Raw genomic sequence first — 12,166 nt, 5'->3', positions numbered from 1 at the left:
GATAGGTGCTCCAATGATGTAATATTGAAGATCACATCTGGAAGAGTGCCACTGATGTTGTTGTGCCCAGCTTTGAGAGACGTCAGCATGTAGCAACTACTAAGCTCTGGAGGGATGCTTCCGCTGAATTGGTTGTAACTGAGTTCAAGCACAGCAAAGGATGGCGCACTAAAACATAACTTAGTCGGTATCTGCCCACTAAAGCTGTTGTTGCTGACATTGAGCACAACCAGACTCTTCATCAACTCCCATGGGGAGGATGGAAACCTTCCTGTAAATTTGTTACTTGAGATATTCAGTACCTGCAGTAGTAGGAGGGTTGAAGATTGCAGCTCTTGCAGATCTCCATTGAGTTGGTTGAAGCTGACGTCGAGGACAAGAATGCTGTTGGAGAACATCAGCTCTAGCGGTATGCTTCCGGACAAGTAGTTTTGGGACAGACTTTGGTGCATGAGACCAGTGAGGTTGCCAAGGGAAGCTGAGATGTGCCCCTGAAGTCTCCTAGAAGCCAGAAAGATACCTGTGACTGTCATATCTGAATTGCAGCTGATTCCTTCCCATTTGCAGCAATCTGTGGTATTCTCCCAGGAACCGCTGAGGCCTCCTTCGTAGGAGAGATCAGCGATGAACTGGAGCAAGGAGCTCCTCTCCTGCTCGATGCATGAGGTGGCAGAGAAGCAAAGTAGAGAAGAATCAAAAGAGCAGGAGTTCGTGGCATGGCTAGCCTGCTGATTTTGCTGCTGCACGAAGGGTGAAGTATTTGCTTGATGATTTGCAATATGCTATCTGCATTCTAAGGGTCTAATTTGGAGCGATACTTGTTCAACTGTGTGTATTCAGAGCTGTTTGCTTCTGAAGTAATCCGAGCAAATGCTTAGTGTATCGGTCATTTGTGTCGAGCAATGCTTGGGAGTCTTGGTCTTTTGTGAAGTCCTTGACAGGCAATGTATATGCTACCTTCTAGCCAGGACCGTCCATGCCATGGCCAGCAGAGCACGCAGCTGCACAGGCCTGCAATTGGTGCCCCTACATTTAACATATCTCTTAATTACTGTACTAGTATGTTCAAACTAGGAATGGATGGTCCTGTAAAATTTCATTCTGGCCCTGAGCTGAGCACATTCCCCACCATTGCCCCTTTGCTGCTGCATATCCTGTTTCCCTAGTGAAATCAACTCGCCACCTTTCTTCCAAAATCATCCCATTAGTAAATGATGAATCAGTTCACTCCACTCTTGTGTATGTATTTTGTGTTTCCTCTTGGGTTCAAGCATTTCCTTTTTGCCCCCTGAAATTTGTACATCAACTGATCAATTCTGAGCTGGTTTGTGTTGTTTGGTCGTCAAAGCATGACTTTGCATGAGTTCAAAAAAAAAGGAGCATGATTTTGTATTAAGAGGCTTTGCAAGCCATATGTAAAAAATGTTAGATGCATATGTGGAAATTCTATCCGGATGATGTATTTGGATAGACAATTGGTGCTAGTTTCGTACTCTTTGCAAGAGCATGGTTCTGGAAGGCGTCATTTTTTAGAAACAACTGCTATTCATATGCAGGGCTGGCTGGTTGGTTGAAGGACGGTGAGGTCAGCAATTCTCAAGGATTCGTGAAATTGAAGTTATGAAGACGTATGGAAGACGAGCAAGATTCAGTTACTGCAGCGTGAACTACGAGTCGGACCATCTGGTGCCGCAAATTGCAAGAGTGGCTTCTGTTGTTTTAGATGCTGCATCATGTTCTTGTTGTACTTCATTGGGCCAGTAGTGTAACCAGGCTGCTCCAGTACAGTTGGAGACTAGGCACTTAGGCAGGCAGGTCACTTGACTAGCTAGTTGACTGGACCAGCCTGCGGTTGTTGTATTGCGGTCGTATGTGAAAGAGCGATGCCAATGCCAGAGCTAATCGTGTGAACTGTGATGAGGGACTCCAGTATGAAGTCGAGTATGAAACTGTCAGGTCGCCATCTCATGTGAGGTTTTGTTCTGATGAGCAATGAAGGTTAACCTGCCTGTTCTATCTGTTCTGTCAATCTGGGACCGATGGAGTTTTCTCGTTTGAACTTTTGAGGCCTGGACGTACCACAACACCATGTTACAGGGAATTGGTTAACAGGCATAAAAAACAATGAGAGGTGTTTGATTTTTGTTGGGGTCGCAGCTCTAATGTAGGCAATCTGTGTACACGTAATGATTTAATTTTTGAGAAAAAATAGTTTATCTCTTTTATGCATGGGAGTATATTGGCTATGATTTTGATCCCTATTACAGCGTGAGAACTCAAGGAAGATTGTCCGTTTGGCAAGCAAGACGTTGGAGATCGTAGTCTTAGATATCTTTGCTAAGAATGGATGGAGAAGCAATAATAGAATTTGCTTTTGATCTTCTCCTTTTCATCCGCGTACTATTTTCCCTTTTAATTGTAATCAGCTTATGAGATGAAAATGCTGTAAAAATTTGGCTGCGTACGGTCATCTAAAAAAACAACACCAGGATGCAGATTCAGATTTCAGAAGCTGCCTTCTCTCCTGTTGATATTCCAGGAGCTTTAACATCTGCTGTTTTCGTAATCCTCTGAGCAAATAACTGAACTGCCTCACAAAAGTGGCATCTGAAATTGGGGATGCTATGCACACGAACAGACACATTTGTAAACATGAACAGCACAGAAGATGATTAACCATTGTACGTTAAGCTAACATTTTGTCTGACCTTGACAGAAATGTGTAAAATTCTCTGACAAATCTGTCAGGCCAAATCATACACAGCTTTGCCAAGCATATTCGGCGAAGAAGCAGCCTCGGGGGCTGTCGCTAAATAGAACGACAACCAGGGTGGTCGGTAAATGAAATACCGACCGGCATGGGTGTATTTATAATCGTTCGATCGGGATCAGACGGTCAAGAGTTAAACTGGGGGGAAGTAATTCTTGCGAAGAGAACCCTGAGGAGTTCTTGCTCGTACGGCAGTCGTCTCGCCATCCCCTTTCCTCGGTAACTCCTCCCGCGGCAGTCCCCGCCCGGCGCCGAGGCAATGGCGGCGGCGGCGGCGGGCGCCATCGCCTCTCATCCGTTATATATGTTCATCCCCCAGTACCTCTGCCTCTCCCGCGCCATACGGCGGCTCACCGCACCCGCCGCCATACCTCGCCTGAAGGGGCGGCGGGGAGTTGCAGCGGCAGCTCGGGATCGATGGTTTCTTGTTGCAGGTGAATAGCGCAACACTCTAGTCGAATATTGTATCGGCATTGGATTATATTCAGTCATTGCGAAACTTTTTTTTAATAACTCTTATTGCAGCGGCAAGCGGCCACTCTTAAGCTCCTTGTGCTCCGATAGGATTTGCCCGTTTTAACATTTTTTGTTGTACGCAGAGAAAACGAGTGGATCGCGAGATTTATTTTGTTCAGTGCAAGGTTCCTGAGCTAATTTGAAGATTGCAATTTTTCTGTGTTGAGTCTCACTTTACTGTTAGAGTAGCTTAGGTTGTGATTTTTCTTTTCTTTTCTTCTTTTACTCTGTGTGGATAGATATGAAATGCTTCACTATCGTAGCATCATCTGACACATTAGAATCACTTGTTCAGTTAGCTGTCCTTGATGAAACTCTCTCAGAATGTAGCTATTGTTGCTTAAAAGTTTGCCTGGTTTTAGACTACTCTGTTTCCCTACGTATTTAAATGTTTCTTTTCTAGTGTTCAAAACAATCAGTTAAACATGGTTTGCATGGCACTCACCGATCTGCGGGGGTACTGCGCCTGCAAGTTTGTTTCTGCCCAGTATCAGTGCTCTAGGGAAAGCAGTGAGTGCACTGTATTCGTGTGATCAGTCCCTATAGATAGACATGCATATGAGTCTTATGTACAAATGGGCTGCAGTAGATTGACAACATGAAGAAAGCAAAACATTGATTTTTTTCATTGAGCTCTTTTATGTACACTTGTTCTATACAAATGATGAAGCATACAGCGATTGATGGATCCTTTAAAAGGCAGATGCCAATCGCAGGTGTCAAAAGAGACATATCTTGAGAATATCTATGAACTGAGAATGTTCAGGAGGGTAACCCTGCTCTGGATCAATCTCCTGAACAGAAGTCCTGCTCCATCCTCAAGATCTTTGATGTTGCACTCTAACACCTGCAACTGCTCCTCCTTGCAAACAACTGAAGTTTTCTTCTGGAATGCCTTCAGGACAATAGAGGATCTGGGCATTGCGATTTGCTTGGCCAGGAGCTGCACTGTTGACTCAAGAAGAGAGGTAGTGATCTCTCTAGCCTCGCTCAACAGCCTCAGGATTCTGCAGTCCTCCTTGTCAGAGGTAATCTTCTTTGCAGCCTTCTTGAAATGTTTCTTCGCCTTCTTAATCAACCGGAAGTAAGACTGGATCTTGGCTTGAACTGCTGCATCATCTCCTTTTCTGAGAGACACCTGCAGATCTTGGACGATGGCCTTCAACTCGGCAAAGTCCTCATGCATGGCATTGCAGAGATCCAGTAGCTCAAGAGAGTATTCCATCTCTCCATCCAGCAACCTCCTTTGCTGGGAGGAGCAAACTTGGTTGCTAGGGAGGCACATAACCTCCTCAATGGAGCTGTAGATGTCTCCAAGCTTCCTCAGACCATCGCAGGTTGTCTCGATGGTCATTGAGGACGAAGAGGTGCATGCCTCTAGGACTTGTAGCTCCTCCTCAACTTTGGAGGCAGGCCTAGAAGGAAGACTGGTTGATCTGTGGTGGTAAGCCATGACTTTTGATCGAGCCCTTTGCTGTGTGTGGTTGAGGAGATGAGAAGCTGATGTAGCAGATGTTGGTTTGAACATGCTTGGCCTTCAGGGGAGGCCTATTTATACTGAAGAAGCATGTGTGACAGCATCATATTGATAGTGGACACATAGAGTTATGCCATTTCAATTGCCCAGCATATGGAATCTGTTTCCTTCATCTACCATGTGTTGTTCAATTTTTTAGTGCATCATCTATCCTACCAATGAGCTATCACATTGTCATGTTCCAGCTACTGGCAGCAACAATCAACAGGTTAGTTCACTTCACCGGTAGATCCTTACATGATTGCATGCCCTGAAATTATTTTTTAGTGGATTGCTAACCAATTATTACGATGACAAGCGTGTTATGGAGCTGCTATGCAATTCTTAATTTGAGTAGATGCCCTATTAAGCACAATTCATGCTACTTACACGCTCAACCTCGCGTGTTGGAGCTGACTTGTTTTCGATTTGGGCAGCAAGATCCACTGCACGAGGATCCTTTGCTTGTTGCTGGGCCAACACATGGCATCTGTATCACATGCCTATCTGATAGTAAAACATTTCAAAGATCAACTTGAACAACAAACTGCTCCTTTAAAACGTCAATAATGATGAGCATCTTCTGGGTACTCTTTGGTGAAAAAAAATTAAGATAACTGAATCGTCCAAACATCACAACATAACAGCACAATGGGAATTCATAAGCAGTGAATTTGACAGCAGGAAATTGACAAAAAATTTTAACTTTCTTTTCACTAATTTTCTGTACAGTTGCTCATTTACAGGTACGCTACAAAATTGTTTGATGATCAGCAGATCCTCTAAAATACGGATGCCAATCGCAGGGGTTTGTGGTTGGTGCACGATCTATCTATAAACTGAGAGTGTTGAGGAGAGAAACTCTGCTCTGGATCAATTTCCTGAACAAAGTCTCGACTCCGCTCTCGAGATCAACAATAACCAACTCCATCTCCTGCAAGTGCTCCTCCTCGCATGTTACTCTTCTTTTGTGGAAAGTCTTGGATAAAAGGGACCATTTGCTAGAGCTTGGTGTCACAATTTGCTTCGACAGGAGATATGGCAAGGATTCAAGCATGGAGATTCCAATCTCTCTGGCTTCAGCCAACTGCTTGACCACCCTGCAGCTGTCCTGGTCAACTGTAGTAGGCTTCTTGCTGATTTTCTTGAACTGTCTCTGCATGTTCTTAACCAAGCGGATGTAAGACTGGATCTTGGCTTGAAGAGTGGAGTCATCTCCTCTCTTGATGATCAGCTGCATCTCCTGAATGCTTGTCTTGAGCTCAGAAAAGTTCTCTTGCATGGCGTTGCAGAGATCAAGCAAGATGAGGGACTTCTCAAGCTCTTGCTCCACTGTTTTCCTCTGTTGTGGCCGGCAAAGACTAACTTGGCCACTTGGTGAGCACATCATCTCTTCGATGTTGTTGTAAAGTCCTCCAAGCTTCCTGATACCATCGACCACTTTCTCAGGGGTAGTGGAAGAAGAAATGGTTGCCTTGAGGCTCTGCAGCTGTTCTTCGATGTTGATTTCTTCAGAGCGAAGGCTGGAAGGCAAACTTACAGATCTGAGAATGGAAGCCATGGCTGCAACTAGAGCTGCAGTGCTTTTCTTGTGTTCTTTGGAAATGGTGGTGAAGAGAGAATGGAGAGAAGCTGAGCTGCAATGGTGTCGACCAGGCTATGGTTTTCCGGCATATATAACCAAGGAAGCTGAAGATGTGGCATTGCAACCCTGCCGACAAGAAGAATATTGCCACTGATGAAGCGCTGTGCTTTTGCAACATAGCCACAGATGTCCACGAGAGGTTGATGCTTTCTGTGTGTTTACCCTGAGCAAGAGGAATCTCTGAAGATGATCTGATGAAGCTGTCATAGTTCCATGTCCCAGTTATCAGCAGCAACTCGTCTGCACGAGTGCGTTCTTTATATTGAGATCTAGATCATGAGATCGGTGACCATGGCAAGCTGTGGCATTGCGTGTTGTCTCATGTTGGTAGGAGGAATCAGCAAGGCAGCTTACTCTAGTACCGAACCTTGCCATGGTCTGGCACTCCCATAGTGTCAGTGATGTGTTGCAATTGGCTGTAGCTGGCATGCTAGTAGCTTTGGAGAGCAAGATCCACTCTGCAAGCATCTTTGCTGCTTGTTCAGCAGACACATCTCGTGTGACTACCATGACCGTCTTAGTTCCGGATTGCAAATAGAGAAGCCAGATACTATTATACTTATTGTTGCCCTGCAACAGATACAACTTTTTTTGTAATAATATGGATTGGAATTTGGAACTTTATTGCAAACATAAATGTGTTCTCTATCTTACTCACATAATTGCATGCACAAGAAGTGATGTGTACAAGAGGAAATGTAACAAAAACTTTTGTTTTTGTTTCTCGCTTGACTAATTTTTGTACATTTCTCTCGAAAATAAAAAAAAAGTTTGCAAAATCAGTGAACCTTCACTGCAGGCTCCAAAGCTCCTTCGCATCACTGTCATGTTCCTCCTGCCTGCTGTGCTTTCGACATTTAGAATCTGAGTTTTGCAATCTCAAGAAGACTCATGTGCCGTCCAATTTATAATGCGTTAGGTCTTAACTGAATCACATTGCCATGCTGTATGTATTGGCAGCAAGAATCAGCATGGCAGCTTATTCTAGGTGTCCTACGTGTTATTCCATCAGACTTCTGAACAATTATCAATTGCAAGCTCAAGTCTCATGGCTGGAGCTGGCATGCTATCAGTTAAAGAGAACATGATCCACTTTACAAGGATCTTGTGCCTTCTGTTGAGCTACATCTCATGTGCAGTTCTTAACGTTGATCGAACCACTAACTATTTTTTTTATGACACTAAAATGAAGTTTAGCTTTATTTTCTGGACAATAAAAGAAAAGAGCAAAAAATTGACACCGTGAAATGGATCGGAACTTATGCCTTTTCTCATTGAGTATATTTATGTACATTTTCCCATATATACATCAAAACTTTGTTTCGATGATTAGCCAATCCTCTAAAAGGCGGACGCTAATCACGAGGAATCTTCTGAGTTGGTGTATGACCTACAAGCTAAGAGCATTCAGAAGAGAAACCCTGCTCTGGATCAGTATCCTGAACAAAGTCTCAAGTCCGCTCTCAAGACCGACAATGTCCAACTCCAACTCCTGCATTTGCTCTTCATCGCACACAACTCTTCTCTTCTGGAACGCCTTGGAAACGAGAGACCACTTGCCAGAGCTTGGTGTGACAATTTGCTTCGACAAGAGTTGCAATGAAGATTCAAGCATCGAGGCAGCAATCTCCCTGGCTTCAGACATCGTCTTGATCAACTTGCAGCTTTCCTGATCAGCTGCAGCGGACTTCTTGTTGATCTTCTTGAATTGTTTTTGTGTCTTCTTTGCCACACGAATGTAGGACTGGATCTTGGTCTGAACAGCTGCATCATCTCCTCTCTTGAGAGCCAGCTGCATGTCCAGGATGATTTCCTTGAGTTCTCCAAAGCTCTCTAGCATGGCGTTGCAAAGGTCAAGCACAACAAGGGAGCGCTCGAGCTCTTGCTCCACTGCCTTCCTCTGCCGTGAAACTTGGCTGCTCGGTAGGCTTGCAAGCTCACCGATGCGGTTGTACACTTCTCCAAGATTCCTCAAACCATCACACATGGTTCCAATGGTAGAAGAAGATGAAGAGATAGTTGTGTTCAAGCTCTGGAGCTGTTCTTCGACGTCGATTTCATTGGAGCGAGGACTGGAAGGCACACTGGCTGATCTGAGGTGGCAAGCCATGGCTGTAGTGGAAGCTGTAGTGCTTTCCTTTTTCTCTAGAAGTGGAAAAGAAGAGAAGCTGCTGCAATGGTGTCCATCCGGCTATGGTTTGCCTCTATATATAACAGAACAAGCTGAAGAAGTGCTATCGATGACCTTGTAGACAGCAAGAATCTCATCGATGATGAGGTGCTGTGCTGCGGCGACAAAGCCAAGCTGTCCCCATGTTTTTTGCTTGTTCAGCTTTAGAAGCATCTCTAACTGTAGTTGAACTAATGATCAGCGTGGCATGTTTCGATAATTGGCGGCAAACTCATCTGCACGAGTGCCTAGTTTAATGATAGATTCAGATTGTGAGAAGAGTTGCCTGCTATTGAAAAGTTTACTTCAGCATTCATGGTTCTTCATGCTGCACTGTCCTGCCTGCTGGCGCTTCCAACATTTGGAATCTGAAGTTTGCAATTTCAAGATGATCCACATGCTGCTCAAGTTTCTTAAGAGTTGGATCTAACCAAACCACATAATCATGTTCCAAGTATTGGCAGCAAGAATCAGAATATCATCTTATTCTAGAGGTAATCAATTATCAATTTAGTTGGCATGCTATCAGTTAAGCAGAGCAAGATCCAATTCAGAAGGATCCTGTGCCTGTTGTTGAGCCACATCGCATGTGAATATTGACAGTGTCCATCTCATCAAACAACTACTAATTTCCTTTACAATACCATAAATAAAGAGTTAAAGGGACTTTTTTTTCAACACAATACTTTATCTGAATCTCCCAATTTAAGGTTATAGTTTAGAAATTTAGCTGTCTTCTGTGTCAAGTTTGGACCCAAAAAAAAAACAAACACACAAAGATCAGACAATGTTGACAACATCAAATGGATCAAAACTTTGCTCTTTCATTGAGTATCTTTCTGTACACTTTGTCTCATATATACATCAAAATTGTTTCGATGATCAGCCAATCCTCTAAAAGGCGGATGCTAATCGCAGGAATTCAGAGTTGGTTGGTGTATGATCTTTCTACAGGCTAAGAGTGTTGAGAAGCGAGACCCTGGATTGGATCAGTCTCCTGAAGACAATCTGGAGTTCGCTCTCAAGATCAACAATCTCCAACTCCAAGACCTGCAGTTGCTCCTCCTTGCACGCGACTCTCTTCTTCTGGAATGCCTTGGAGACAAGAGACCACTTGCTAGCACTCGGCATCAAGATCTCCTTTGACAGGAGGTACAATGTCGATTCCAGCATCGACAGAGCAAGTTCTCTTGCTTCAGACAATAGCTTGATCACCCTGCAGTTATCAGTGTCAAGAGCAACCTTGCTGTTGATCTTCTTGAACTGCTTTTGCGCCTTCTTGACCGAACGAGCGTAAGACTGAGCCTTGGCCTGAACAGCCACATCATCTCCTCTCTTTAGGCCCAATTGCATCTCCTGGATGCTCGTCCTGAACTCTGCGAAGCTTTCTTGCATGGCATCACAGAGGTCGAGCAAGACGAGAGAGCACTCAAGCTCCTCCTCCACTGCCTTCCTTTGTTGACGCTGGCTGCTGGGAAAGCAAATGAGCTCATCGATGCAGCTGTAGATGGTCCCGAGCTTGGACAGACCATCAATCATGGTTTGGATGGTTGCAGAGGGAGAAGAGATGGCTGCTGTCAGGCTCCGGATCTGTTCCTCGACATTGGTTCCGTTGGAGCGAGGGCTTGAGGGCACACTCGCGGATCTCAGGTGGCAGGCCATGCTTTTGAAGTTGGAATGGAAGCGAAGTTATGAAGACTCTTTTTGCTGGAGATCAAAGAGAAGTACTGAAATGTTGTCTTCCCAGCTTTGGCTTCCTCTTTATATAGGGAAAGAGGTTGAAGCAACCGCACAGCTGAACCAGCAGACAGCAAGAATCATTATCATGTGTAAATCGTGGTGAGCTGCGACAGAAGCCACTCAACCAAAGAGGCATCGCTGGTTGAGCTTGATTAGGAGGCTGTCATGTCTGCATTACGGGTGACAAACTGAACTGCACGGGTGAAGGGCCATCGTGTTTAGTAACAGATTCAGATCGTGACCGATTAATTAACATGCAAGTTGCTGGTGGAAGAACGAATAGCTAGTTGACTTTGCCTCACCTCCAGGTCACAAGACATGTTTAACCAGCTGATCAAGCACTGCACAACGGATTAAGGATAGTCTTTGTCCTATGTTTCTGTTTCAACTTTCAAGTGTATAATATGTGCACGCTTTGCAATGGATATCCATCTCTCCAGAAAATTGTGAGAAAAAATATGATTTTTTAGAGGGAAAGAACAGAAAACAGAAGAGAAGAGAAATCGTCACTCATGTTGTATCAGCACAATTCCCTATTTTGTTCAGACTTCACGGTGGTTTTCTGGGGTAACGAGACACAAGTAAATATCTGCTGAAGTTACATTTGATTTTCTAACGAATCATCTATGCAAAATATTTCGATACGAAGAAAATTTACCTTCAGTGCAAACATTTGTTTAAACAAGCATAAACCAAATCTCAATTTGCTAGCACTCTCCAAATAATTTTGCACGAGAAGAATAGTAGTAGTAGTAACATATATAAGCAATGTTGTAAAATGGCATGTCATGCCCACAAGGCCATGAGCTAGTGCACTTTTTAACTAATATTTCGAAGGGATCTGCAGCTAGATTAAAATGCAACAAAGGGGATAATTTTCTCAGGATAGACATAACTTCACATGAGTTAGCTTTGCAATTTCGTTGAAAAGTATTTGGAAAATAGTCAGTACATTCATAGTGCTATTTTTCACGAGCAACTAAGAGCCTAACCTCAGTTTAGCTGGCTTCAAATTTTTTTTCTCCGAATCCTGCTCTGTTCCTTGTGTTGTGAAATGTGAAGCAGGTCCCTGCAAGGGAATTTGGATCAGATTGAGAATAACTGAGATACTGATCACGCAGGTGGCGTGATTTAACGCTGAAGTACTCAAGAGAATACTACTAGCTACAGTAGGGAACTAAAGGAAGCAAATCGACCCCGTTCATGGAAGAGGGGAGGCGGCGGATGGAGGCTCACCAGTTGCGGCGACGGCGACCAAGGGCTGCGAATCACACGCCGTCGACCCAGGTTCGTATGCGAAACGGGCTGCGGTGGCGACTGGGGACCTTGGAAGGCGGGCGGCCGGCCGGCCGTCCCGCAGAGCCTCCGCCCCGGTTGTCCTCCGCCAGTCCGCCTCACCTCGCCGCCCCAATTTTACGGGTGACTTTGGTTGGGCTTTCCAACCTGTTTTTCTTTTGGTTTAACCAAAGGGCCTAAAAGCTCTACGTGCTTTTACCTAAAAGCTACTTTTACTCTAGTACAAAATCAAAAGTATCTTCCCCTTGCTTTCAAGTGCTTTTGGGGTAAAAAATTACCCACCTGACACTGATTATGAAGGTAACGATTCGTTTTTTGCCCCCATCTATTTCTCCCATCACGTCCGTCCGCTCCTCCCGTCACCGACCCGTCGCCGCACCCCGCCACCCGTCACCGCCGGACGCTGTCCGCCGGCCCGCCGACCCGGCGCCGCACCCCGCCGCCCGTCATCGTCGGACGCTGTCCGCCGGCCCGCCATCCGCCGGCCCCGGACGCCGGTCGCTCCCGCCGACC

General features: G+C 44.9%; 3 protein-coding genes and 1 pseudogene across 6 annotated transcripts; all 4 read right to left on the bottom strand.

Moving 5' to 3' along the window:
* Window positions 1–3,914: 3,914 nt before the first annotated feature.
* Window positions 3,915–5,387, bottom strand: LOC101781243 (annotated as a pseudogene).
* Window positions 5,388–5,490: 103 nt separating this feature from the next.
* On the bottom strand, window positions 5,491–7,638 carry LOC111257014. Its single transcript, XM_022825927.1, has one exon. The coding sequence runs from the start codon at window positions 6,361–6,363 to the stop codon at window positions 5,635–5,637; it is 729 nt and encodes a 242-aa protein (XP_022681662.1). The 5' UTR covers window positions 6,364–7,638; the 3' UTR covers window positions 5,491–5,634.
* A 57-nt stretch (window positions 7,639–7,695) lies between these two features.
* Window positions 7,696–9,344, bottom strand: LOC111257015. Its single transcript, XM_022825931.1, has one exon. The coding sequence runs from the start codon at window positions 8,555–8,557 to the stop codon at window positions 7,838–7,840; it is 720 nt and encodes a 239-aa protein (XP_022681666.1). The 5' UTR covers window positions 8,558–9,344; the 3' UTR covers window positions 7,696–7,837.
* Window positions 9,345–9,421: 77 nt separating this feature from the next.
* Window positions 9,422–11,789, bottom strand: LOC101781631. 4 transcript variants are annotated; one of them, XM_022825937.1, is made up of 3 exons: window positions 11,594–11,789; window positions 10,660–11,426; window positions 9,422–10,550 (listed from the first exon to the last, which is right to left on the bottom strand). In XM_022825937.1, exon 3 carries the CDS (start codon window positions 10,277–10,279, stop codon window positions 9,566–9,568), a length of 714 nt encoding a protein of 237 aa, XP_022681672.1. In that variant the 5' UTR covers window positions 10,280–10,550; window positions 10,660–11,426; window positions 11,594–11,789; the 3' UTR covers window positions 9,422–9,565. The 4 variants fall into 4 exon arrangements, with proteins under 4 accessions (XP_022681672.1, XP_022681674.1, XP_022681675.1 ...); XM_022825939.1 differs by having other exon boundaries at window positions 11,350–11,426; XM_022825940.1 differs by having other exon boundaries at window positions 9,422–10,412; window positions 11,350–11,426.
* Window positions 11,790–12,166: the final 377 nt, after the last annotated feature.

Source organism: Setaria italica, chromosome I (genome assembly GCF_000263155.2).
Source record: "Setaria italica strain Yugu1 chromosome I, Setaria_italica_v2.0, whole genome shotgun sequence".
In the NCBI taxonomy this organism is placed as follows: Eukaryota; Viridiplantae; Streptophyta; class Magnoliopsida; order Poales; family Poaceae; genus Setaria; species Setaria italica.
The sequence above is the reverse complement of the archived record's forward strand: the minus strand, read 5'-3'. Positions and strand labels throughout refer to the sequence as shown.